The sequence below is a fragment of the Triplophysa rosa genome, unplaced genomic scaffold (genome assembly GCF_024868665.1).
Source record: "Triplophysa rosa unplaced genomic scaffold, Trosa_1v2 scaffold1_ERROPOS16897594, whole genome shotgun sequence".
NCBI classification, from domain to species: Eukaryota; Metazoa; Chordata; class Actinopteri; order Cypriniformes; family Nemacheilidae; genus Triplophysa; species Triplophysa rosa.
In genome coordinates, this window is record NW_026634214.1 from 137,081 (window position 1) to 164,668 (window position 27,588).

At 42.9% G+C, this 27,588-nt stretch overlaps 1 protein-coding gene across 2 annotated transcripts; it reads left to right on the plus strand.

The window, feature by feature from the left end:
- The first annotated feature begins 2,240 nt into the window (after positions 1-2,240).
- On the plus strand, positions 2,241-24,519 carry LOC130549920 (tafazzin-like). 2 transcript variants are annotated; one of them, XM_057327268.1, is made up of 6 exons: positions 2,245-2,497; positions 2,843-2,971; positions 15,004-15,132; positions 15,221-15,266; positions 15,348-15,433; positions 15,573-24,519. In XM_057327268.1, exons 2-6 carry the CDS (start codon positions 2,863-2,865, stop codon positions 15,575-15,577), a joined length of 375 nt encoding a protein of 124 aa, XP_057183251.1. In that variant the 5' UTR covers positions 2,245-2,497; positions 2,843-2,862; the 3' UTR covers positions 15,578-24,519. The 2 variants fall into 2 exon arrangements, with proteins under 2 accessions (XP_057183250.1, XP_057183251.1); XM_057327267.1 differs by lacking the exon at positions 15,573-24,519 and having other exon boundaries at positions 2,241-2,497; positions 15,348-15,562.
- Positions 24,520-27,588: the final 3,069 nt, after the last annotated feature.

Sequence of the window (27,588 nt, forward strand, 5' to 3'; positions counted from 1 at the left end):
ATCGTAGATAGACTATACATTTTTGAATGACAGACACGTACAGGGTAGTCTCTGCTTCTCTGATGGGTTTCCGAGTTGTGCAAAGAAAACTGTGAGCAGCTGACTGGCTCGTTTATTCTGTTAACATAATTTTCCTCTAATAAACACGCCATCTTTCTAGTCTCAAAATGTAAAACTTCTTTGCAATATGTCTAACTTTTATTTTATATTAAAGTGTGTTTCCACTCAAGATTTTTTTATAAGCGTAGGCTATGTATGTCAAGACTGACAACTTACCTGTCTCGCCATCAATATCCAGGCTGTCCGCCGAACTCCTCGGAGTTTCAGGCTCCTCTTCGCCTGCTTCGTAGCTATCCAGCAGCTCCAACGGCTGATAGCTGGGTTTATTGCCCATAACATAACACGGCTAAGCTCGTTATAAAATGGGCAGATGATGCGACCACGACCGCTTCGGTTATTGGAATCATTTGTTTCTTTAAATCTTTAAGGCTCTTCACCTTCCTTTGGCACTGCAGCCATGTTCTCCTGTGTCCCCGTTCTTCCATTTCGTTTGCTATTTTTTCAAAGACGGAGCGGTTACGGTATGATCCTTCTAGTTTTGCTTGAATTGAAGTATCTCCCCATATACTAATTAGGTCTAACACCTCACTCTCCCTCCATTGACTTGCTCCATCACTGTTCTCCATTTTTTAGGCCTAGTCAAGTGTTTAATTTTACTGTCTGTGTCTAAGGCTAACTCGCTGGCGCATAATTGTGACAAATGTCGATGTAGATTGACGTAAAAGTCGCATCAAATCCGCCTTGGTTGTTCACACTGCGGCCGCACTGAAAAAAATCAGACCTGGGTCTGATTCAGGACCACATATGGAAGTGGTCTAAATCTGATTTGAAAAAATCTGATCTGGGCAAGATTTGAGTGTTCACACTACTTTTGAAGAAGTCTGACCTGGTCACTTGACCCCCAAAAAATCAGATTTGGGCCACTTTTGCCTGCAGTCTGAACGTGGCCAAAAAAGACTTTCCGAAACCTGTACGATCGCTGGGGGAGTGTATCGAGCACAGAAATACTACGTGATACGCCCAACTCGTTTTTTGACAAGTTGACCATGTTAAGCATTAGAAGACAGCACGTTTAACATTGTAAAGAAGTCAGAATGCATGACACACCGTTGCACCACCCCTTTAAATTTGTGCTGCTGTCGGATGTCTGGTGTTCTTTTAATCACTGAGTGTGCGGGTTTATCAAACAGGACCCGTGCAGAACTCTGGCACAGGGCACACTGATGCTGCTATCACACAAAGGCTAGGGAGTTGTGTGATTAGGCCAGCTGAATGTCATATAAAAAAGAGCCAATGGGCTGCTGATTAAGTGTCTCACGGGCCGGTCTATCTGTTTTTTTTTTAACCAAATGCATTGAATCGCCAGAAAAATGTACAGCGCAATCGATTTACTAGTTTAAAAAAATAGTATATGAGGTGTATCGGCCCAAAAAGTACATCGGTCCACCGGGAAAATGCCCGGTATGCCCGATTACCAACCCAGCCCTGGCTTTAAGTACTATACTTCACAGGGTATTCCGCCATCTTAAATGAGATTCCAATCCAAAGGGAGCGAACATGTTCAGTTTGAAGGGCACTGCGAACGGTGTAGGGAATAAGGGAACCTAGAAAATCACCCAAAAGCCAATGCGCGCCACGTCACGAGGACAAGTTAGGTATGCGTTTTGTACATAATGAAAGTTTATTTAATTATTTTAAATTATCTTTAATACTATGACTTGTTTCATATAAAATGCTTTACTTTTTGTAGCATTGTTATCACATTCGAGATGATAAATCGATGTATTCACTCTTTATATTTGTATTTATATTTTATTCTGCAATTAAAATAGTTTACATATACCTGTGAGTATTCATTCATTTAGCTATTATTATACAAACTAATGTTAAAGTTGTAACAGGCAGCCATTCTTTTTTATTATTTTGGGTTTCACGTACAGTATATGGCTGCATATGGGAATAAAAGCGTACGAGATGAAACCTACAGGACACATCTTCACATAGTTTTAAAATTTATTTTCATATTGCTAGAGAGTTACAGTAGAGCTTAAAATATATTAATAGCTGCAGCAATCAAATAAATACAAGCATAAACAAAAGTTGTTATTATTATATAGATTTTTATAGATAATTTGTATATAATATATTTATTTAAAATTTTAAAGTAAAGTTGCCTACATTGCATTGCTATATTTATTTGTTAAATCATTCTGCGCAACTCTGCCGTAACCCCGTTGCCTTTTTTTGATGACGTTGCAGGTCAATCCAAATGAGCGAAGTCCACTTCAACGGACATCCCGTACTCAGGGAGTAGGGAACAGTGAACACTGCGTAGGAACCATTGGAACGCAGCTTCACGGTGCATTGTTCGTGGAGGGTAATACTTCCGGTGCCGCTGCACTTCCGCTTTTGTCAGGAGTGAGCCGTAGGACGGAAGGTGAGACGCATCAATTTGAGTGTTATATTAACAAAACGTACAACAACGTTAACAACATACCCGCTGAAATAACTTTATTCAGTAGCTAAGCTGGTTCATAAGATAGATGAGACTATTTACACTGTAACGTGCGAGGACGTTGCACACAGTTTACGGAGTTCATGCGGAACTTTCAATTTGCTCTCGCGATACGTTGATGTCATACGCCGATCGTTCTGCGCAGCGACGAATGAAGTCGTACTCGCATAGTGTCTGAAGATTTGTGACGCAGTCAGCATATCATATACTTAAATACGCAAGTCCTGCCTTAACATTTCGTTGAAGTGTGTTTCTACTGTGCGTCAGTGGGTGAATGGTGAGGTGCGATGCCCTTGGAGGTGACATGGCCCTTTCCACAATGCCCCCGCCTGGGCTGGAGGATATCCAGCCGATTGATCATGGGCATGGTGGGCTCATACAGTTACCTATGGACAAGTAAGTCTGGTTATGTTTCTACCTAACTTATCTGCCTTACCTAATGCATTACCCTGTCTACAGATAGATGTTTGGCTTAATAGATCAGCACTGGCATTGACTTTATAATTGGGTAATAAAAAAACAGTGTAACTGTCATAGTTTTTAAAAACTTAAACTTAAAAAATACTTTCACTTGGAGGTTTCCATTTTGTATTGAAATACCTGACATCAGAAGGTTGCAACCCTAACCTGTTATATTAACACTGCCCTGTTGAAAAAACAGCATATGCTGGGTTAGGTATGTTTTGATGCTGGTTTGACCAGCTTAAAGCAGCTATGGACCAGCATCAAAACATATCAAACCAGCATATGCTGTTTTTTTTCAATAGGGTGCAGCGAGGTGAACATGTTGTAAGTAGGGCTGTGTATCGGTCTTTGTCAGAGACTTTGGTTTAGTGGGCCTCATTTTGTGCATACGACCGAAAACTGGGCGTACGGTCATTTCCACAGAAAACCTGGCATTTATCAGTATGGATGTGAGCGTTTGCTACGATCAAATCTCACGACAGGTCTCAGTTCGTGTACGCAAGTTTTGAGATGGGGTGAACGTCTGTGTACGCTTTACCCTTTTGATAACTGAAAAGGAATAATGAGAAAAAGAAACATTCTTTTTTTTCGTTTAATATAACAAATGTAAAAATAGATTCCTATACGATTTCTTATTTTCATTACATTAAGAAAGTATTTTACTTTCTAGCCTTATTATATGATCATTTAATGGTTGGAAATTACAAGGTTAACTTTGGTGTAAAAAAAACTTTTAGGCTACTTCTAAGATAACTTACCCCAATTAAAATGCACAATTAAAAGTAAAACATTAAAAAACCTACAATAATCAATTACAAAGCAATGGATAAGTTTACCTATTTGCAAGATAATAGCTTCTTTGTTTGATAAATATGCATTTTAATGAAAACAGAAAACACGTATGCTTTGATGGTTTTTTATTTGTGCGATCTGTGATGTTCGTTTGGGTGGAAGGGTCACAGCTCGAGGTTGCCTGGCTTTGTGTGGCAGGTTCCAGGCCGGTTTGTGGGGACTGAAGACTGCTGGTCCTGCCTCTGACAGATCTGAAAGAGAAAAAATAAATGAAGCAAACATAAAACTGTGTTTGCTTGATCTGAGCAAGATTTAGCAGCATTACATTCAATCAATTTTACTTCTATTTTAATGAAATTTTGGTAGGCTGGTTGTCACATTGAGATTATCTTAAATAATATTAAATTGCTCTACAGGTTTTTTATGTAGGTATATGCTTTAAAGTGATTGTTGGTACATTTTACCAGTATTATCATACTTAAATTACAACATATACACTAAAATATGCAATATGCAGGCACTACAGCTCCCCCTTGTATCTTCTATAGAGATGTGCAATAATTGTGATGATCTGAAACCATTGCGATGAGGTCAAACAATCGCGATGAGATGATTATTTAATAATCCTGACAGCCCTAATTACTATCTTCTTTTACAGTATAAAAACGTAAAATTCATTATATGTCAGGTAGGGATGTAACGATTCACTCAGCTCACGATGCGATGCGATTCACGATTCTGATCTCACGATGCGATTTATTCACGATTTACTCACGATTTATTTTTAAAAAATGAGTTGAAACAAATTAGAAATGAACAACTTCCCTTGCATTATTTCTTAAATGCTTCACGTTTCTTTGCATAATAAAATAATGTTTTATTTCAAATAACAAAACTAAACTGCGATTTTATAACAAATTAATAATAGAAAAAGTCTCTTTAATATAAACAAACTAATACTGTCTGTGCTTTTCTTGGATTTTTTTGCATTTAAGAAATATCAGCATCCACGTTTAGGTTTGCAGTGAAAATAGCGGCCCCTGCTGTTCAAAAAATGTATTGCGATTCAGTTCAAGCCTCAACCGAATTGAATCGTCACTCATTATAACCGATTTTCAACCGGCTCACGGTGAATCGTTACATCCCTAATGTCAGGGTTTTTCCTGCATAGAGAAATTGGAGGCGGCCGCTTCCGTCAAATGTCGTGCCGCCTCAAGACTCGCCAAAATTATGTGGGGTGTATTCACAAGAAATGCTGCGTGCATTTAACAGACTGTCATTTGTAACTGCAGTTGCGGCATTACGCCACAGTGGAGGCGCTGTTTCGTTATCAGCAAACTGAGGCGCTAAAGAGTTGCAGAACAAGAGCTAGCTGTGTTTCACGGCTATTTGTTTTGCATCCAAGTACGTTTCATTTCTTGAAATTTCTTAAATTAACATGACGTCCATCATTATAATGTCTTTAGCTGTGCAGTTGGATCGTTGAATCAGCGTATACTGCACACAGCGAGTTCGCCAGTATGAACGCACATTGCGTTTACAACGACACGCACACGAATGACTTATTAGCGAATAGAGATCATTGAATCATTTCAAGTGAACCACAGAGAATGCAAGATGTGAATGAGCTTTGATCATTTAGTAAGACTGGTTAATTCAGTTGGCTATTGTGGGCTGAAAAGTTAGTTGAAAATGATAAAAAAGCTTTATTTGATTAAAAAAATATGTTTCTGTTTGGTTGAATGAAAGTAATGTTTTATATAACTTAATAGTTGTCATTTTCATCTAATTTTATTAGAACTTTTAATGTCAAAGTCACTTTGGTTAAGCCACTTAAAGGTACGGTAGGCCTACGTGTGCGTGTGTGTGTGTGTACAAGATCAGGATGACACCACCTCCGCCTCATTTTGAGCCAGGAAAAACCCTGTATGTACTGTACTTGTCTACTTTTGGTTTGGTTTGCACACAATTGTAAGCAATATATGTTATGTGAGTCTCTAACGTTACCAATAAACCTTACCCTGTTTTTTCAAGATTTTCTGTAATTCCTTTGGCTGCCAAGTAATACTGATACAATCAAAAATACAGTTATGAAAATTCCATTGTACAAACTTCTCAACTCAACTCAACTCAACTTTATTTATATAGCGCTTTTACAATTTTCATTGTTACAAAGCAGCTGTACATGAGACACATTGACTACAAGCAAAACAATCAAAGTTGTACCTGCAAAAACAAGAAAAGGTTGAAAACACAGAAGACAGACACACCCACACACAAAACACTCCACACACACAACACGCACACACACCAACACACACAGACACAGACACACACACACACACACACGCACACACACACACACACACACACACACACACACACACACACACACACACACACACACACGTACGTACACAGACAAGTACGCACACACACACACGCTCAGTGAGAGCACACATTTAGGATAAAGGAGAGAGAAGCACAGGTCAAATATAACAGATAATAAATTCCTATATGCAATATTAATTAAGTAAAACTTTAAGATTCTAAAGCAGCCCCCCCGGTCAGGCAGATAGTGCAAAAACAGTATGCAAACGGTGGCGAGGAACCCAAAACTCTAATCGAGAAAAAAAACCTCAGGAGAACCCAGGCCCAACCAGGGGATTCCAGTTCCCCTCTGGCAAAAGCTGCTGCCTCTGCACAAGCTCCAGAGAACTTGCACAACAAGGCTAAATAAAATAAATAAACTTAATAATAAAATAAATTATAGTTTAAGATTATCATTAATAATCTAATAGCATTTGAAGTTTTGTGGTGAAGACATGTCAAGAGACCGCGTCCTTCTTTATCCAGCTCTATCATCTCAGCTCTTGTCAGGTCCCCACTTCCCATTCTCCGCTCTACCATCAGGTCAGGCCATGAACTGCATCCTGCTCGCTGTGGTAACCTTGGAACAATGAGACAAGACTGGCTGAGAGTAGAGTACTGTTCTGTACTCTTTGATGCAACAAGTACATCAGTTGTGTTTTTGGTTCCGGTTGATCTAACTAATGCAGCCTAAACCCTCTGAAGATTTATATTATGGAAGAGTAGTGTATGCAAGATTAAAAAGATGCGTCTTTAGTCTAGATTTAAACTGACAGAGTGTGTCTGCCTCCCGGACAGTGCAGGGAAGACTATTCCAAAGTTTAGGCGCTAGATAGGAAAAGGATCTACCACCTGCACTTGATTTTGAAATTCTAGGTATTACCAACTGACAGGACGCCTGAGAGCGTAATGCACGTGAAGGACTGTAATACAAAAGGAGTTCATTCAAGTACTGAGGAGCTAAACCATGTAAGGCTTTATAGGTAATAAGCAAGATTTTAAAGTTAACGCGATGCTTTATAGGTAACCAGTGCAAGGTTGACAGAACCGGGCTAATATGTTCATACTTTTTTGTACGTGTAAGAACTCGAGCTGCCGCGTTTTGGACCAATTGGAGTTTTTGTAATAAGCCTGCAGGGCAACCACCTAACAGTGCATTACAGTAATCTAGTCTTGATGTCATGAATGCATGAATTAACTTCTCTGCATCTGAGATTGACAGCATATGACGTAGTTTAGATATATTCTTAAAATGGAAAAACGCAATTTTACAGGTGTTGGCGACGTGGCTCTCAAATGACAGATTACTATCGAATAGAACGCCAAGATTCTTTGCTGACGACGAGGGTTTTATGGAACATCCGTCAATAGTTAAACAGTATTCTTGGTTGTTACTTATAGCAGTTTTCGGTCCAATAAGTAACACTTCCGTTTTGTCCGAGTTCAGTAATAAAAAGTTGTTACTCATCCAGTTTTTTATATCGACTATGCATTCCATTATTCGATGGAACTGCTGTGTTTCATGAGGCTTCGAGGAAATATAAAGTTGAGTATCATCAGCATAACAGTGAAAGCTAACTCCGTGTCGCTTTATTATATCTCCTAGAGGTAGCATGTATAATGCGAAGAGCAGAGGCCCTAAGACTGAGCCCTGTGGTACACCGTACTGGACTTGCGATTTGCGTGACACCTCATTGTTTATTGCTACAAATTGAAAACGGTCGGATAAATAAGATTTAAACCATTTCAAAGCTATTCCCTTAATGCCGACATAATTTTCGAGTCTATGTAGGAGTGTGCTGTGGTCAATGGTATCGAATGCAGCACTAAGGTCTAGCAGCACCAATAACGAGATACAACCTCGGTCAGACGCCAATAGCAGATCATTTGTAACTCTGATCAAAGCAGTCTCTGTACTGTGACATGCTCTAAATCCAGACTGGAATTCTTCATTGATGTCATTCCTTTGGAGGAAGGAGCATAATTGAGTTGAAACTACTTTTTCCAGAACTTTAGATATGAAAGGTAGATTCGATATAGGCCTGTAGTTCCTTAGTTCTCTAGGGTCGAGTTGGGGTTTTTTGACAAGGGGCCTTATAACAGCCACCTTATATGCTTTAGGCACATGTCCTAATGTCAGAGATGAGTTAATAATACCAAGAAGAGGATCTATAATTTCTGGGAGCATCTCTTTCAGTAGATTTGTAGGTATAGGGTCTAGTATGCATGTTGTTGATTTAGATGATCTAATAATTTTAGACAGCTCATCTTGATCTACGGTATAAAATAATTGCATTTTCTCCTTAAGGGCGCTGTAGTTAGTTTGTTCAGCGGGTTTCACTTCTGATTGCATTGTTATAATTTTTTCTCTAATATCTTGGATTTTATATGTGAAGTAGTTCATAAATTCATCACTGCTATGCTGATATACAGGATCAGAAGTCACTGACGATTTATTTTTTGTTAATTTAGCCACCGTGTTAAATAAAAACCTAGGGTTGTGCTGGTTTTCTTCTATTAGTGATGAAAAGTAGGCGGATCTAGAAGTTATTAGGGCTTTCCTGTATTTTCGAATACTATCCTTCCATGCTGTACGAAATACCTCTAATTTAGTTTTCTTAAAGTTGCGCTCCATTTTTCGGGCCGCTTTCTTTAGAGCCTGAGTGTGTTCATTATACCACGGTGTGGGGCTGCCATTTTTAATCTTCTTTAAACGTAGTGGAGCAACTTTGTCTAGCGTTACCGAGAAGGTGGAATTAAAATTTTCAGTGGTAATGTCAAGATCTTCAACGTTATTTCTCATGATTTGAGACAATTCGGGCAGATTATCGAGAAACGCATCTTTGGTAGTTGAAGTTATTGTTCTACCATATTTGTAACAATGAGTTTTATTTGCAGCCGTAGGCCAGTGAAGCAAACATAATACCAGATAATGATCCGAAATGTCTTCACTCTGCTGAAGGATTTTAACGTCGTCCACATTTATACCGTAAGACAGTATTAAATCTAAAGTATGATTACGAAGGTGAGTGGGTCCTGACACATGTTGACTAATGCCCATGGAGTTAAGAGTGTCTTTGAAAGCCATTCCTAAGGCATCTGTAACGTTATCTACGTGGATGTTAAAGTCACCAACGACAAGGAGTCTATCTGCGGCCAGTACTAGTTCTGATAAGAACCCACCAAATTCTTTAATAAAATCTGTGTGGTGCCCTGGAGGCCTATATACAATAGCTAGAATCAATTTAAAAAGAGTTTTATCTTTAGTATTAGGTGTTGAAACATGAAGAACCATGACTTCAAAAGAATTATATTTAGAGTTCGACTTCTGGGAAATGCTAAGAGAGTTATTGTAAAGTGCTGCGACACCTCCCCCTCTGCCTTTTAGACGAGGCTCGTGTTTATAATAATAATCTTGGGGGACAGATTCATTTAAAGCAATATAATCATCTGGTTTTAGCCATGTTTCTGTCAAACAGAGCATGTCTATTTTATGATCTGTTATCATATCGTTAACAAAAAGTGCTTTATTAGAGAGAGATCTAATATTTAGCAATCCGAGTCGTAACAGTTGATTATCTGTATTTTGTTCATGTTTAGTTTGTTTAACGTTTATTAAATTACTTTCAAGAGGTTTACGCATTATTTTATGTTTGCTAATCCGGGGGACAGACACAGTCTCTATTTTGTGATGTTTGGGAGAACGGATTACTACATGTTGTACATTTTGTGTATTCTGCGACGTGAGACGGCAAGCAGACAGTTGGTTAAGCCATACTGTCTGCTCCCTGACCTGGGCCCCAGCGAGTCAAGTTTTAGCATTAGCATTAAGACTTTTTGCCATATTTCTAGACAGGATGGAAGTCCCAGCCCAGGAGGGATGGAGACCATCTCGTTTCAACAGGTCAGGTCTGCCCTCAAAACTCTTCCAGTTATTTATAAAAACTATATCATTCTGCAGGCACCACTCAGACAACCAGCCATTTAGTGATGATAATCTGCTATAAATCTCATCACCACGATAAGCAGTGAGGGGGCCAGAGAATATTACAGTGTCTGACATCATGCTTGCGAGCTCACACACCTCTTTAATGTTATCTTTTGTGATCTCCGATTGACGGAGTCGAACATCATTTGTGCCGACGTGAATGACAATCTTACTGAATTTACGATTAGCCTTAGCCAGCACATTTAAATTTGACTTGATGTCAGGCGCTCTGGCTCCCGGTAAACATTGGACTATGGTGGCTGGTGCCTCTATGTTAACGTTCCGAACAATAGAATCACCGATAACTAGGGCACTTTCAGCAGGTTTCTCAGTCGGTGCGTCACTGAGCGGGGCAAACCTGTTCGAGACTGTAATCGGAACGGTCGAGTGATGTTTTGTCCTGCGACTACGCCGTCTCACAGTCACGAAGTTTCCCAGCTGCGGAGGATTTTCAACCGGAACCGAGCTGTGTGCGCTAATGTTGCTCGCATCCAAAGTGTTTTCTATCGTCGTTAGACTCTTACTATCCTCAGATAAGGATTGGATGCGAGACTCTAATTCTAAGATCTTCTCTGTCAGCCTAACTATTTCCCTGCATTTATCGCATATAAAGCCCTCGCAGCTGACAGAGAAGGCTAAGTTAAACATATGACATGAGGTGCAAGTAACAATAATAGGAATAGAAGCCATAACTCACCGGATTTGAAGTGCAATTCCAAATTACCAAGGTTGCTCGATGGATCGTAGTATACTCGCTTAAAAAGAGAAACAGTTAGCACACAAGACAAACCAGAGGCAAGATGATATTCCACAGTGTGAACAGAAAGCAAGCTAACACGCTATTGCTATGCTAACGGCGTTAAGTTAACTATCACTTTTGGTTTAGACTCTTCCAAGTAAATAACAGGAACAGTGTTATTGAGATATCAGGATAAGTTAGCAACGACAAAAATAATTAACGAAAATAAAATACACTAATATTAGAGCGAAGTGATAAGAGCACTGATACAAACAAGCTGCCAGCAGCGATGCACGAAACAGGAAGCAGGAACAGGAAACAGGAACTCAGGAAACAGCAACACTACTTCTAAGCAACTTCTTCTTACAAACTTCTAAGCAACACTAGGTTAAAATCAGTTTTAAAATGCATAACAGAATGTGTTATTACATGCTGTCCGTAATCTTTCTTCCAAGTGGGAAACCTAAAAAATCTTTCCTAGTGGTGAAGCTTTCTACTGTTTCAATCGTGTGTCTTAGTATTACAACATCGACTAATAACAATACACTTTGATTCAATGAGATCCCTATAAGCAAACTAAGCGGCTTCTTAGGGCCCCGCTGCCACTAGTGGGCCCCCAAGAGCACATGAAATTACAGCTTTTTTGTGATATATTCACGACACACATCCATTTTCTCATGCAGGGCCGTACCACTATTTTTTCTGTGGTGTCTGTCAAAATTTGTGAAATTACTGACTAAACACAACATTGCAATATCAAAATAAGTGAGGTGGCCAATCAAATGAAAGGAGGCGGGAGTTACTAGTTACAGAGCTGAGCAGTGACCAATCAAATCAAAGAAGACTAAGCTACTGTCAGTCACGTCTTCAGCTGTAGTTCAGCAAGATGCTTCAGTTTAAAAGTTGAAAGAGTGCTGTGCAACACACAACACACTGTAAAGGGCTTTTCACACTGCACTTAACCCTAGGTTATCTTCATTCTAAACCCTGCTTTTAACCCCGGGTACAGTGTTTCCCACAGAATTTTGTGAGACTATGGAGGCTAAACATATTTTCCTCTAGGGGGGTCCGGGGGCATGCTCCCCCGTAAGAAAATTTAGCATATTTTAAAGGTAAATGCTGAAATCTGGTGCATTTTAAGAGCAAAATTAAGTGACTCGATCTATAAGAATACTATAGCTATAGTAGTAATTTAATCATTGGCACCATAGATATAAATGGGGATAACACATGGTAAAATGATAGTTCACAAACAAAAAAAGTCAAAAACATGTAGAGCATGAGCCATCAAAAGATGAAGCAAAAAAGTGTTTAACAGTTGAACTAATTTATATATTACCATATATTAAAACGCAGGCCGGGCATCAGGCCTTTTTCACAGTGCCATTGTCTCACTCCCCCGGATGGCAGTAGGCCTATCACTTTACTATCCGGACCAGAGCATTCATACATTATTATGATGCGGCGACTGTTTAGAGTTAACCCGTAAGAAAAGCATACACTCTCTCAGCACAACAGAGTAATGTTAAGTTTGTGATTTATTATGTTTTCAACTTTATGCGCGCCTTGCGCAGACCTAACACGTGAGCAATTAATGACAGACACTTTCTCCTGCGGTACACGCCTATCGGTCTGAGCAGCGCTGCTTAATGTCCGACAAACCAAATATATTGACAAGTTTTGGACACGGTGACACACAGGGTGTCACGGTTCTCAGGGTGAGACACAGAGACAAGGACAGAGGACCCAAATGCAGACAGCGGGTAAGGGGTTAACACAAACTTTAATAATAACTAAAAATACAAAACAAGGACCCACGTGGGGGAACATAACAAAACATAGCAACACGGACAGGAACTAACTAGACTGAAAATAATAACATTTGACATGAACACTGTAAACTAAACTAACTACACAACAAGAACTCACCACAAAGACAAACATGACGCAACAGAACAATGATCCAGCACGAGACAGAAGACACAAGGGCATTATAAAGGGACAAATCAAGAGGAAGCAGGTGCGGGGCATGAACTAATTAACAAACAATAACGAGGAGACGAAAGGGCGGGAACAGAGACGCCACACCGGAGCGTGGAAGACCAACAGGGACAAAACGTCACTCTCCACATAAAACAAGAGGTTCTATCATGGTTCTGCCACTAGGTCAAGAGAAGCAAGACAAGGTGGGGCAGAACCATGACAGAAGCCCCTCCTTAACTCTCCACATAAAACAAGAGGTTCTATCATGGTTCTGCCACTAGGTCAAGAGAAGCAAGACAAGGTGGGGCAGAACCATGACACAGGGCAGCATGTAATCGTGTGTGGCGTGCCCCCGTATAATTTATTTTTCTTACGGCGACAGCTGAAGCTAAAGGAGGAATTTAAGCAGACTTATGCACATCATGCATTCAAATCATTAAAATTGGCGGTTGGCAATCAAGCTACGTTCTGTGCCTGAGCAACAAACAAATATACTCAAAACATTTTTCTAACCAAATAAAGAAACGAAACGAAATAACTTTTTAACTGTTTATTTATTCTAAACTATTTTAACAGTTTAAACAGTGTCATTCACATCATTAATTCAAATTCGTGCTACAGCACATTTGGCTATCAAACTATGCGTTCTGCACGTGAGCCACAAACAAAAAATACTCCAAACATTTTTCTAAATTAACTTAATATCGAAATGAAACGAAACATGAATAATTTGCCATCAAAAACAAAACGGAACTATTTTGGCGATTTGTAAAAGGTTAAATGAAGTGCTTTTGGCGCTAAATAAGGACGGATATTAGAGATATAGCGGCAAAAGGTAATCATTATAAATGTCATTGGTGCGCGTGCTGCATACAGCTCCGTTGTGTAGACGCGCTGCTCATTTTAAACGACAGAAATGGTGTATGTCAAATGTCCCTATATGCAGACTGCTATTTTAGCTGGAAATAATATGATGCTGAAGCTGAACATAATGATGTTAACAGCATGAGGTAATGCTATCTGTTTGCTCTGTCGTACACTGATAAAATCATGTTTGTACTGTGGATAACTGCAGTGAATACTGAAACATTAGATTGTACTTCCCTCAAACGATGTTGTATTCCGTATGGCTTGGCGATGTCTTAAATCCTGGCCAGTTCACGTGTCTGCGTTTCAACCGCGAAAGCTGAAACAGCAGCGAGCGAGTGTGCGTTCGTATGTATGTACAGTATGTGTCTGTGTGTGTGCTGCGCACATTGCGCTGAAGCAACAGAGAGGGGGACGCATTTTTAGCCGTGAACAATGGCACAACAACGATACAGCGGTGCAGAATTCAACATTACAAATAGTTATGTTGTTGTAAGAAAAACAATTCGGCTCGTTTTAAGACTGTGGCAGAACAAAATAGTCTATGGTGGGCCGCCATAGTCTCGTCAATGAATGGGAAACACTGGGGTAAACGAACGTTTCACACTTGTTATTTTGAAGCGTGGTTGAAGGTACTTTCTTCCGCCATGAAATCAAGCCCAGCATAACAGTTAAACAAGCCTCTATTACTAATTCCAAACCGTTACGTCTTTTAAATAAGCACAGTGCTTCTTCAGTGAAGTTATTAATGAGGAATAATGAGACGGCATGTGTCTGAATAAAACAAAGATACTGTAAAAGGACACTCACCGAGAATACATTATTTCCATTGCACTGCGGCACTTTCCATTGTTTTTTTAATGTAAACATGTGCTTGTTTACAGTAGCAAGTTCTCTCACTCTCTCTGTTTATATGGCGGGTCGCAACCAACTTGTTCAGGTGCATACTGCCACCTACTGTAACAGCTGTGAATAGCTCTAAAAGACACTGCCAAATGTGATCTACCTAGTTTCATAAGTCCATAGGTTTACTAGTTTCATAAGTCTGGCAGCCTGCTTAGGTTAAATTGTGCATTACATTTTGTTTTTATCATGTAATTGATATACAGTATTTAATGTGTTTGAAATGAATTATAACATATTAGGCATACTAGTCTTCCCATATGGAGATCCCTTTAATGTCATTGACAGGAAACAATGACTGTAAAATTGACTTCCCTGTAGAGTATTTCAACTCTTTAATGGTGCACAACCAGGACGTTTTGTTGAAGCTGGTGGACGAGCGTCCCCGGGGTACGCCTCTCATCACCGTGTCCAACCACCAGTCCTGTATGGATGACCCGCACATCTGGGGTAGGTGGAGTCCAATTGTCCACGTAATAATGAATGCAAGTAGTTTATGGATTTGAGTGATGCTGGTGTTTTTGTGCTCTGACCTCAGGAGTTCTGAAGCTCCGGCAGCTCTGGGCCTTTCACAGAATGAGATGGTGAGCAGGTATTGAATTTGGAACTCAAAGCATGAATCTCTGTCTGTTGGACTTCATCTCCTTTTCTCTGGCTGTGTTTAGGACTCCTGCCGCCTCTGATATCTGTTTTACCAAGGAGATTTACTCCAGCTTCTTCAGCAGAGGCAAGTGTGTGCCTGTGGTTAGAGGTAAGATCACCCCAAACCACCCTTTTCACTGCCTGTGTGCGCAAATAGGGGACATTACATTGGATCAGACGCTATATTATGTATTGCAGACGAGTACCAGTGTTTAGAATGTATTCGTGATAGTTTTGGTCCTTTACAGATTAACGAGGGACAAAGTGTGAAACAGGAGGTAAAAGAATATGGATGTGCACAGCTTAAAGTGAAGTAAACATTTTTTTTTATTTGCTGGTTGTGAGAATGTGTGATGAGTCCTGGGGATCCAAACTAAAACTCAGATGAGAGAAAGGCATCATCTTCCAGTGAGGTTTGAAATTACTTTGATAATATTTATCCTTGCCGTGCTTTTCTGGGAGTATGGCCAATAAAAGGAATAGGATCCCTGTGTCGTTTATAATTATCCCTGTGTCAGAATTATAAAAAACCTTCCGGAACAAGTTGGAGTGCTGGGGGAGTGTATCAAGTACAGATACTACGTCATACGTCCAACTCGTTTTTAACAAGTTGACAAGCCAGCACACATTTAACAGTGCAAAGAAGTCAGAATGCATGACACTGCATGATACCCGATCTTTAAAATGCTGTAACAAATAAAAAAAGTAATCATAATGTCATTTGATTTGCATTAGTATGTTTGCACGAAATGTGGTATGTAGCATCTGAAGACAGTGCTGAGAAAAAGTAATAAAAAGCTTTTTGATTTGTCAAACGGTTTATTGAAACAAAACTTGGCATGTATAATCATTGGCGCATCTTGTCCACTCATAAAAATTTGGTGACAGTGCCACCTTGTGCTCAAAAGTTAAAAGCAATTTTATTGCGTTCTAAGTGCCTTTCCCCATTTTTAAACAAAATCTGATCATCTGACATGTCCAAAATATTTCCCTTTGGGCCATTGTTTGGCTTGACCCCGTAATTGCTGATTGCAGCTATATTTAGGGTTCAAGCCCCAAAGGGGCAAAGACCCATAGTGTTACCCGTCAGTTTTCTTACCCCTATGCCTGCCTTCTGCACTGAAGTGTCGATGAAGTTGTTACTCTTCAGAAATGCTGAGAGTCTATTGGCCAAAACGCAAGAAGAAAATCTTCCCTTCCACATTCAAGAGGCTAATTTGGCGAAACTGGTCAATAGTTGAGAAATTTTCTCCTTTGGGATCAGTATGCCTCATGCCCTTCTCCAGACCTTTGGTATCGCCTGCTTTTTTCATGCCACAGCCATTAACCTCCAAAGGTACCTCAACACTCCAGGGGCATTCTTTTAGAGCCTGTATGGTATACCGTTGGGTCCAGGAGCTGAAGCTGATCTTGCCCATTTTACTGCACTCTCCACTTCACTCCATTTAGGGGGCCTTGTGTTCATCTGGTGTTCTGGTAGCTGAATTGGTGGCATGTCCTCTGGAATGGAGATTGGCTCATGCCTCTGATTGTCAGAATACATTTTCCGTAGGTGTTCCTCAAGATCTGTTATAGGTAGGGTTGTGTATTGTCAAAAATATTCAGATTCCGGTACCATTTTTGCCTAACGATTCCGGTTCCGATTCCATTTAAACAATTTTTTTTACTATTTTACCTTAAATGAATGTAGTGTTGCTGACTGTAAGGTAGTAAGTAATGTTGAGTAATGCTAATCCATCAATAACATTTAAATAATAATGCAGTAGAGGAGAGGGTGAGATGCTGTGAGTCCTTTCCACATTTTTAGCATTTAAATTGAATATGAAAATAAGTATTTTTTTATCACTTTGTTTATCACTCTTAAAATTACCTGTAGCCTTCACTAAATAGTCGAACCCTCTTACTTGCTTAACAACATCAGTCTATTTATTTTGTGGTCCATACAGGTTGATCAGTATGTATATAAATGACAATATGAAACAAGTATAATGTAATTTTGTGTTGCAAGACTTGCGCGCTGCCAGTATGTGTAATGAAGAATTCCAGTCTGGATTTAGAGCATGTCACAGTACAGCGACTGCTTTGATCAGAGTTACAAATGATCTGCTTTTGCTTCTGACCGAGGTTGTATCTCGTTATTGGTGCTGCTAGACCTTAGTGCTGCATTCGATACCATTGACCACAGCACACTCCTACATAGACTCGAAAATTACGTCGGCATTAAAGGAGTAGCTTTGAAATGGTTTAAATCTTATTTATCCAACCATTTTCAATTTGTAGCAATAAACAATGAGGTGTCACGCAAATCGCAAGTCCAGTACGGTGTACCACAGGGCTCAGTCTTGGGGCCTCTGCTCTTCGCATGCTACCTCTAGGAGATATAATAAAGCGACACGGAGTTAGCTTTCACTGTTATGCTGATGATACTCAACTTTATATTTCCTCGAAGCCTCATGAAATACAGCAGTTCCATCGAATAATGGAATGCATAGTCGATATAAAAAACTGGATGAGTAGCAACTTTTTATTACTGAACTCGGACAAAACAGAAGTGTTACTTATTGGACCGAAAACTGCTATACGTAACAACCAAGAATACAGCTTAACTATTGACGGATCTTCCATAAAACCCTCGTCGTCAGCAAAGAATCTTGGCGTTCTATTAGACAGTAATCTGTCATTTGAGAGCCACGTCGCCAACACCTGTAAAATTGCGTTTTTCCATTTTAAGAATATATCTAAACTACGTCATATGCTGTCAATGTCAGATGCAGAGAAGTTAATTCATGCATTCATGACATCAAGACTAGATTACTGTAATGCACTGTTAGGTGGTTCCCCTACTGGATTATTACAAAAGCTCCAACTGGTCCAAAACGCGGCAGCTCGAGTTCTTACACGAACAAAAAAGTATGAACATATTAGCCCGGTTCTGTGAACCTTGCACTGGTTACCTATAAAGCATCGCGTTAACTTTAAAATCTTGATTATTACCTATAAAGCCCTACATGGTTTAGCTCCTCAATACTTGAGTGAACTCCTCTTGTATTACAGTCCTTCACATGCATTACACTCTCAGGCGTCCTGTCAGTTGGTAATACCTAGAATTTCAAAATCAAGTGCATTTATTTTTATTTAGCCTTGTTGTGCAAGCTCTGTGGAGCTTGTGCAGAGGCAGCAACTTTTGCCAGAGGGGAACTGGAATCCCCTGGTTGGGCCTGGGTTCTCCTGAGGTTTTTTTTCTTGATTAGAGTTTTGGGTTCCACGCCACCGTTTGGATACTGTTCTTTTGCACTATTTGCCTGGTCGGGGGGCTGCTTTAGAATTTTAAAGTTTTACTTCATTAATATTGCATACCGTATAGGAATTTATAGTCCGTTATATTTGACCTGTGCTTCTCTCTCCTTTATCTTAAATGTTTGCTCTCACTGTGTGTGCGTACTTGTTTATGTACACGTGTGCGCATCCGTGCGTGTGTGTCTATGTCTATGTGTGTTAGTACGTGTGCATATTGTGTGTGTGGAGTGTTTTGTATGTGGGTATGTCTGTCTTCTGTGTTTTCACCGTTTTCTTGTTTTTACAGGTACAACTTAAATTGTTTTGCTTATAGTCAATATGTCTCATGTACAGCTGCTTTGTAACAATGAAAATTGTGAAAAGCGCTAAATAAATAAAGTTGAGTTGAGTGTACAATCAAACAAAACAACGTGCACAGTAATCAAGGACGCAAGTGTGCATACAGGAAAACGTTGTGTTCAGCAAGACGATGCGCGACGCATTAGTTGGCGCAAGGCTGTACGGTCAACGATGTGTTCATCAAAGACGCGTAGTGTCTGTGGGGTTGCGCGCACAGTCATGAAAACTGATCTGTTCAGCATAAAGGCGCAGCGCATCTGCGGAGTGCGCGTACAGTCATTGAAAATTATGTATTCAGTCATTAAAGAAGCAGCGCTGCATTACTGTTTGGTTTGTGACATCCTGTATGGGAAACGGTGGCGCAAGGCTGCTCACAGTGCTTGGCCATGCATCGCACCAGAACCGTTTTTGGAACTGAAACTTATAAATTGCTCACGGTTCCGGTTCTTAAAAAAAACAGCCCCGGTTCTGGATAAGAACCGGTTCTCGGTTCCCAACCCTAGTTATAGGTACTTTAAGGGTCCCAGTTTTCCCCTTGCTAAAGATGCTACTGACGAACTTGTAAGGATATTTGTAGAAAGTGGTCCCTCTTCTTTGCCCCCTCCTCCCCTACCCACTTTATATTTGACTGCAGAGGACTTTGCTGTATTTTTCACTGAGAAAACATCATCCATCAGCAAACAATTCTCAGCACCTCAGACCTCGGTACACACCACCCTCACTTCAAACATCGAACTCTCCTCTTTCGCCCCACTGACTGACACTGAAGTCACCAGACATCTCTCCAACCACCCCACCCACCTGTCCCCTTGACCCAATCCCCTCCCATCTCCTTCAGGCCATATCCAGCACACTCACACCTGCACTCACACACATCATCAACACCTCTCTGCTCACCGGCACTTTTCAATCCACATTCAAACAGGCCCAGGTCACGCCCTTACTTAAGAAACCCACATTGGACCCCTCTACTACTGACTGTTACAGACCTGTCTCTCACCTCCCATTTATTGCAAAAACACTTGAAATGGCAGTTTTCAACCTGGTGTCTTCCTACCTATCCCAGAATAAACTACTGGATGACAAGCAGTCTGGCTTCAAAACAAACCACTCCACTGAGACTGCGCTGCTATCAGTCACAGAAGCACTGCGGCTAGCCAAGGCGGAATCTAAATCCTCGATCCTGATTCTGCTAGACTTATCTGCAGCGTTCAACACTGTCAGTCACCAGATACTGCTAGCAATCCTGTCATCTCTAGGGGTCTCAGGCACTCCTCTCCGCTGGTTCAAATCCTACCTCTCCGGCAGATCCATGGTGGGGCTCGCTGTCCACTGCTCACAACATGATCACTGGGGTCCCTCAGGGATTGGTGCTTGGACGATGCTTTTTTCCATCTACACGAAATCCTTGGGACCCATCATACGGGCACACGGCTTCTTGTATCAGTGTTATGCTGACGACACCCAGATTTACATCTCGTTTCACCCAGACGATACCACTGTTGCAGCTCGCATTACAGGCTGCCTAGAAGACATCTCAGCTTGGATGAAAGAGCATCACCTCCAGCGGAACCTTGCCAAGACAGAACTACTCATGTTTCCGGCACACCCCACGGTGCAACACGATCTCACCATCCAACTTGGCAATACCACCATCACTCCTTCCAAAACTGCCAGGAACCTCGGAGTCACAATTGATGAATAGCTGTCCTTCAATGATCACATTGCAAAGACAACGCGGTCATGCCGATATGCCTTATTCGACATTAGAAAGGTTGGACCCTATCTCACTGAGCATGCGGCACAACTCCTTGTCCAGGCCCTGGTAATCTCAAGGTTGGACTACTGCAATGCTCTCCTTGCTGGGCTTCCTACAAAGGCTATCAAACCACTCCAGCTGGTTCAGAACGCCTCGCACACCTCGTCTTCCAACAGCACAAAAGGGCTCATGTGACAGCCCTTTTCATCTCTCTCCACTGGCTACCGGTTGAAGCCCGTATCAGATTCAAGTCATTAACTCTAGCCTACAGGACTATCACTGGATCTGCACCGGCATACTTTCACACCCTCCTAGACTCCTACACCCCATCAAGAACCCTGCGTTCAGCAAACAAGCGGCGTCTTGTATTGCCTTCTCCAAATGGCAGTAAATCGCTTTTCCGCTCATTCTCCTTACATTTACATTTATGTAAAAATGTAAGGAAATGTAAATTCTCCTTACATTTACATTTATGCATTTGGCAGACACTTTTATCTAAAGCGACTTACAGTGCATTTAGTCTATACACATCTTTTTTTTTTCAGTGTGTGTTCCCTGGGAACACACATTTTTCAGTGTGTGTTCCCTCTCTGTAAGTCGCTTTGGATAAAGCGTCTGCTAAATGACTAAATGTAAATGTTCTCAAGCTCTCTGCTCTTCACAGCGAGGCCAGGCTGGACGAGATCCGAGTCAATGCTTGCCCACTCTTTGTTGCAGGATTTAGACCAATGTATCTGAGGTCTTCTTCCATCCATTTTCTTTTCTACTGCTTGCTGCGGCTGGGTAGTCTCCGTTTTACTTATTGCTGGTAAGTTTATGCCTGGTTGGGCTTCGTCTGGGGTTCTTATACCCTGTGGGCTGTGGTGCTTGTCCCGCCACTGGGCTTCATCCGACTGATTTGCCGTACCTCTTGTAAAGTATTGGTCAATGCGGGGCCCCTCATTAAGCTCTCTCAGGCACTTCTTCCTGCCCTGATGGATTTTAAGACCTTTCTCTGATGTTACCTTTGTCCAGCCGCGAATGCATCTATGTAGTTTTTGTCCTGTTGTTCCAAATTCTGCTGTGCTGATCTACTGGTTCTTTTTCATATCCATTCCTAGGTCTGTTGCCATGTGATCCATCCATGTGTCTTCTTGCGGCCCAGCTCTCGCAGACTCCAGGTGTATTCTTCCTCTTGTGTTTTTCGTAGCCATAGATGGGTGGATACATTCATATGTAATGTGGAGCTTCAATCTCTTAATGTTTACAATTTAGTAATTAGCAAAAAAGTAATTCTGACAAGTTGTTCTGACAAAGATATAGTGCAATAAATAAAAGTATACCAATTCTTAATGTAACGTACAGTATATTAGATCACATTTCATGTATTTCTAAACTAAGGGTGCTCCGATCAATTATGTATTTAATATCCACACTTATGTAAAATACTACTGATAGAAACTGACAAAAAAGTTTGAAAACACCTGCCCTAAATGATCGTATTGTGTGTCTAGAACTCCCACATTTGTGATGATTGACACACGGGTAACCACAGCAACGTTCTAGCGTCTCACAAGCCAGGTTTCCATTACAGATTTGCGCAAAAATGAAGAGATATTTTCTAAATGTTGATTAAAAAAATATTGCGGAATGACTACGTTTCCATTAAACGATGTTATGCGACTAAAGTGTTTTATTTTTTCTTCTCGTGATGTCATACTTCTTCTTATTAGGTTTTAGATTGCAAACCAACTTTATAGGTGCAGAGTGCCGCTACTATGATGAAAGAGTGAAGAGAAATGTCTATATTTCCTCATATATTTTCATATTACCTCACTATTCCTAATAAATCTCCATACTGCACTCACTCGTTTTCCTGCATTTGGGCCATCATATAAGACATTACTTAATGTGAATTCCTTACATCCTATCTTTCCAAATGTTCTGCAAAAACATACTGCGATTGGTCATGTTATGTTTTTGAACGCAACGTGACTTGTAAATACGTCAAAAAGTAGGATTGTTTGACTTAATGCGGCGCTGCACATCAAGATCAAAATCCGAAATCCTTGAAGCCGTGCATGCCGATTAGAAATTTTGTCCGACCTGAACCAGCGCCGATGCCATGACAGAGTTTCGAGAGCAGCCGGCTAGCTTAGCCAGTGCAGCTTCTCAAGAGTGGTTGTTTAGCGGAATTGTCTGTATGCAGTGTCGTAAAAACTGTCGCAAAGATTTCCCGCTGGCAGTTCAATACACGTGAGTTTGTTTACTAAGCCGATGGACCCAGATACATCGTTCATATTATGTCCACCGATCAGGTAAAGCAGTCTGTGTTACCATATGTTCTTCGTATATCAGTACAAAGATTTATGTATCGTTTCTCCATAATTATAAACTGTTATGTCAACAAAGAACGGTAAGTAAGCATAGTTGTTTTTGCTTGCATAGTTCTCGTGTATGTAGCTCGCGTATGTAGCATTGTTTGCAAAGGGTGTCATTTGTATAATAAAATGAAATATTGACCACAAATTATGTATCATGCAACAATGTCCATAGTAGCTTATACAGCATACATTGTCATAAGTTTATAAGGTTGTATCATAGCATCTTTTTTTGAATAACCAATCAGACATAAAGAAAACTGGGGAAAACAGACATTTGTAACTACATTACAAAACATAAATAATAAGTAATATTGTATGACAACGTTAGCCTAATCAACGACTGAACTGTTCAACATTCACGTGGTTTCCTGTTCTGAACAAAATAATCTGCTACTTTTTACCACAACACGTTTAGTGTGGTTGTTTAGTCTTTATTTACAAGCACTACACACATTCATGATGAGACACGACAACATGCTAGCTATCGACACCGGGAACCATATATTATCTCTCAGCTACCTTAGTTTATAAAGTGCGAACCGGTGTTGCACCAATGACACAGACTAATAACAAATACGTTCAAAAGTACAGGACAGCAACAAAAAATGTACAAATAACACTTACAAATCCAGGAGCAGGACCGCTAGGTCTGCATCCGTTTTGCAACCCGTTGCCTCTTGCTGCTCGCGCCACCGAGTGTAAGCCCGTCCGATATTGATTCGTGACCGGCCTGTGTCCGATCACTCTCTCGCTTTCTTTTCTTTGCTTCCTCCGACAAAACCCTCTTTGGTTTTTTGGCTGGCTCTGCCATGGTGATGTTTTGGATAGTTTCGTCTTACTGTTAGCTCTGCTGTTGGCTAACTTCAGCCAGGGTACGACTAAAATGTGACGTATGCTGTAAAGCAGGGGATAGGCGGGGCTTGTACCGGCCCGAACACCAAAGTTACAAGTGCAATTTCAGCCGATAGGAGGCTGCTTGGGTAGTAACGGCAGTAAAATTCATCCAATTAAAAGTTGTCCTACCACTAAAATAATTTGAGACATTATTTTAAGGTCAAAAAGTTACTCGTTGCCGCTTTAATTTTGGTCTTTGTTTGCGGGTTTTTTTATTTGAAGATCTGGCAATATTGTCACTTTAGAAAAAGGCTTGTGAGAGCGGCTTGCCCATCTCAAATGTGCAAAACGTCTTGGTTACGGATGTAACCTCGGTTCCCTGATGGAGGGAACGAGACGTTGTGTCGAACCGACAGAATGGGGTTTGTCTTGAGAACCTATCATCTTCTGACTTTTTGGAAAAGGCCAATGAAAATTGGCGAATGAAATTTGCATGCCGGGCTCCTCCCCGGATGTCCGGGTATAAGAGGGAAGCCGGCGTGCTCATTCATTCACCTTTGGTCTGAGGAGCCTAAAGCATCCTCCCCCGACCGCTGGGGTGGGCGGCCAGTGTTGTGGCATGAGGGACACAACGTCTCGTTCCCTCCATCAGGGAACCGAGGTTACATCCGTAACCAAGACGTTCCCTTTCTGTCGGTCTCTCGACGTTGTGTCGAACCGACAGAATGGGGTTCCTATGGAAAACGCCACAGCACTGAGCCGCGTCACAATCTCTGCGGAGCGACGTTGACTGGCCTGGGCGAGTCAGACGAACACGCTAGCGCGAAATTATGACCTTCCAGTGGAGAGGAAGGGGGACCCAGAGCTTTCCACAAAAAGTTGGGAAGCCCCCTAACGCCGGCCGTCACGGGCGGAGGCCTGATTCTCTAAATGGCGAGAAGCCGCCCGGCACCGTACGGGCCACTGGGTAAGCATTATTCCCCCCTGGGGGGGAAAAACGCTGCAGAGGCCACTACCTACCGTAGGGAGGAATTAGTGGAGACACCACATGGTCTCACCATCAGGGGAGAACTCATGGGAGGAATGTGCGGACTGCAGGAGTTAACCGCAAGGTGGGAGTCCACCTGGGGAGGTCATGGGTTGCCAAGGTGGGAACCAATCATGAGGATACATCAGACGGAACAGCCCACGGAGGGGGGGTTACCACGTCTGGAGCACTAGGTCCGGTTAGAGCTATGGGGAATAACTCAACTGTTCCCCGGCCTAAGGGGGCAGGGCTGCTCTGCCCAGCCTGTCCCCTGGAAGGGTGCTTAGTGATGGATGGAATGCCTATTCTTTACCCGAGGGGAAAGAAGTGAGGCTGGATCGCCACTGCTCCCCCCGAAGGGGGAAGGGCTTCCGCAGGCGTACGCCCAACGGCTGCCGGTCCTACCTGTTGCCCTGCAGGACGCGGGCTGACACCGGTTCAACGCGGAGGTTGTAGAACCTCGCGAAGGTATTGGGCGTAGCCCAACCCGCAGCTCTGCAAATGTCTGCCAGAGAGGCGCCCTGAGCCAGTGCCCACGAGGAGGCGACACCCCGAGTGGAGTGCGCCTTGACTCCTAAGGGGCAGGGGCGATTTTGCGACCGGTATGCCAAGGATATGGCATCCACGATCCAGTGCGCCAGTCTCTGTTTGGAGACAGCTCTCCCCTTCTGCTGACCTCCAAAACAGACAAAGAGCTGCTCAGAGCTTCTGAAGCCCTGCGTGCGGTCCAAGTAGAGGCGCAGAGCGCGTACTGGACACAACACGGAAGGGGTTGGGTCTTCCTCCCCGGTGGGGAGCGCCTGCAAGTTCACCACCTGGTCCCGGAAGGGAGTGGTGGGAACCTTGGGCACGTAGCCGGGCCGTGGTCTCAGGATAACGTGAGAGTCTCCAGGCCCGAATTCTAGGCAACCCGAGGACACAGAGAATGCTTGTAGGTCCCCTACCCTCTTGAAGGAGGCGAGCGCTACCAGGAGGGCCGTCTTTATCGACAGGCGAGAAAGATCGGCCTCTCCTAGGGGCTCGAAGGGGGGCCTCTGGAGGCCCTCCAGGACCACTTCGAGGTCCCAAGAGGGTACGGGGCGCGGGCGAGGCGGATTCAACCGTCTCGCGCCCCTCAGGAACCTGGTGACCAGGTCGTGCTGCCCTAGAGACTTACCAGCAACTGGGTCGTGATGTGCGGCTATAGCGGCAACATACACTTTCAGTGTGGAAGGGGAGAGGTTCTTCTCAAGTCTCTCCTGGAGAAAGGACAGTACGTACCTGATCGAGCATCTCTGCGGGTCTTCTCCGTGAGAAGAGCACCAAGACGAGAAGATGCGCCACTTGAAGGCATACAGTCTCCTAGTGGCCGGAGCCCTAGCCTGTATGAGGGTCTCTACCACCGCCGGGGGTAGGTCGCTCAGGATCTCCTCGTCCCGTCCAGGGGCCAGACATGGAGGCTCCAGAGGTCTGGCCTGGGATGCCAAAACGTGCCCTTCCCCTGAGAAAGGAGGTCCTTCCTCAAGGGAATCGGCCAGGGGGGAGTTGTTGTCAGGCTCACCAGCTCTGAGAACCAAGTCCGGTTGGGCCAATAGGGCGCAACTAGTAGCACTTGATGCTCCTCTTCCCTGACCTTGCACAGGGTCTGTGCAATGAGGCTCACTGGGGGGAAGGCGTACTTCCTCTTGTCCCGCGGCCAGCTGTGCGCAAGGGCATCCGTACCGAGGGGACCGTCGGACAGGGAGTACCAAAGCGGACAATGGGTGGAGTCCGGGGAGGCAAACAGGTCCACCTGCGCCTGGCCGAACTGCTCCCATATGAGCTGAACCGCGTGAGGGTGGAGTCGCCACTCTCCGCGAGGTGACCACTGACGAGAGAGCCGGTCTGCTGTCTGGTTCAGGTCGCCCGGGATGTGTATGGCTCGCAGGGAGCTGATCACCTGCTGACTCCACAGGAGGAGGCGTCGGGCGAGTCGTGTTAGCTGCCGTGAACGAATGCCACCCTGGTGGTTGATATACGCCATGGCAGCTGTGCTGTCCGACCGGACCAGCACGTGTCTGGCCTGCACGAAGGGTTGGAACCTCTTCAGCGCAAGTAGCACAGCCCACAACTCTAGGCAGTTGATATGCCAACGCAGGCGGGGGCCCGTCCACCGCCCCGCTACTGCGTGCCCGTTGCACACAGCACCCCAGCCCTGAAGGGAGGCATCCGTCGTTACCACGACGTGCCTTGATACCTGCCCTAGGGGGACCCCCTCCCGTAGGAAGGCCATAGACGACCAAGGGGTCAGGGTGCGCCGGCAGAAGGACGTGATGACCATACGCCTGCTGCCGGTGTGCCACGCTCTCCAAGGAACCCGACTCTGTAGCCAGTGTTGGAGCGGTCGCATGTGCATCAACCCGAGGAGGACCACCCCCGCCGAGGATGCCATGTGCCCCAGGAGCCTCTGAAATTGTTTCAGGGAGACCGCCGGCTGCCTGAAATGCTTCAGGCAGCGTAACACTGACCGGGCACGCTCTGTAGTCAGTCGTGCTGTCATGGAGACAGAGTAGAGTTCCATACCGAGAAAGGAGATGCTCTGCGTGGGGGAGAGCTTGCTCTTTTCCCAGTTGACCTGTAGCCCCAACCGATCTAGGTGCCGGAGCACCAGGTCCCTGTGTGTACAC

Excerpts from the sequence above, each read along its gene's own strand:
- LOC130549920 (XM_057327267.1), top strand. The coding sequence starts at position 2,863 with ATGCCCTTGGAGGTGACATGGCCCTTTCCACAATGCCCCCGCCTGGGC. Across the intron at positions 2,972-15,003 it reads ATACAGTTACCTATGGACAA|AGTATTTCAACTCTTTAATG; the intron begins GTAAGTCTGGTT and ends ACTTCCCTGTAG. Across the intron at positions 15,267-15,347 it reads GCCTTTCACAGAATGAGATG|GACTCCTGCCGCCTCTGATA; the intron begins GTGAGCAGGTAT and ends GGCTGTGTTTAG.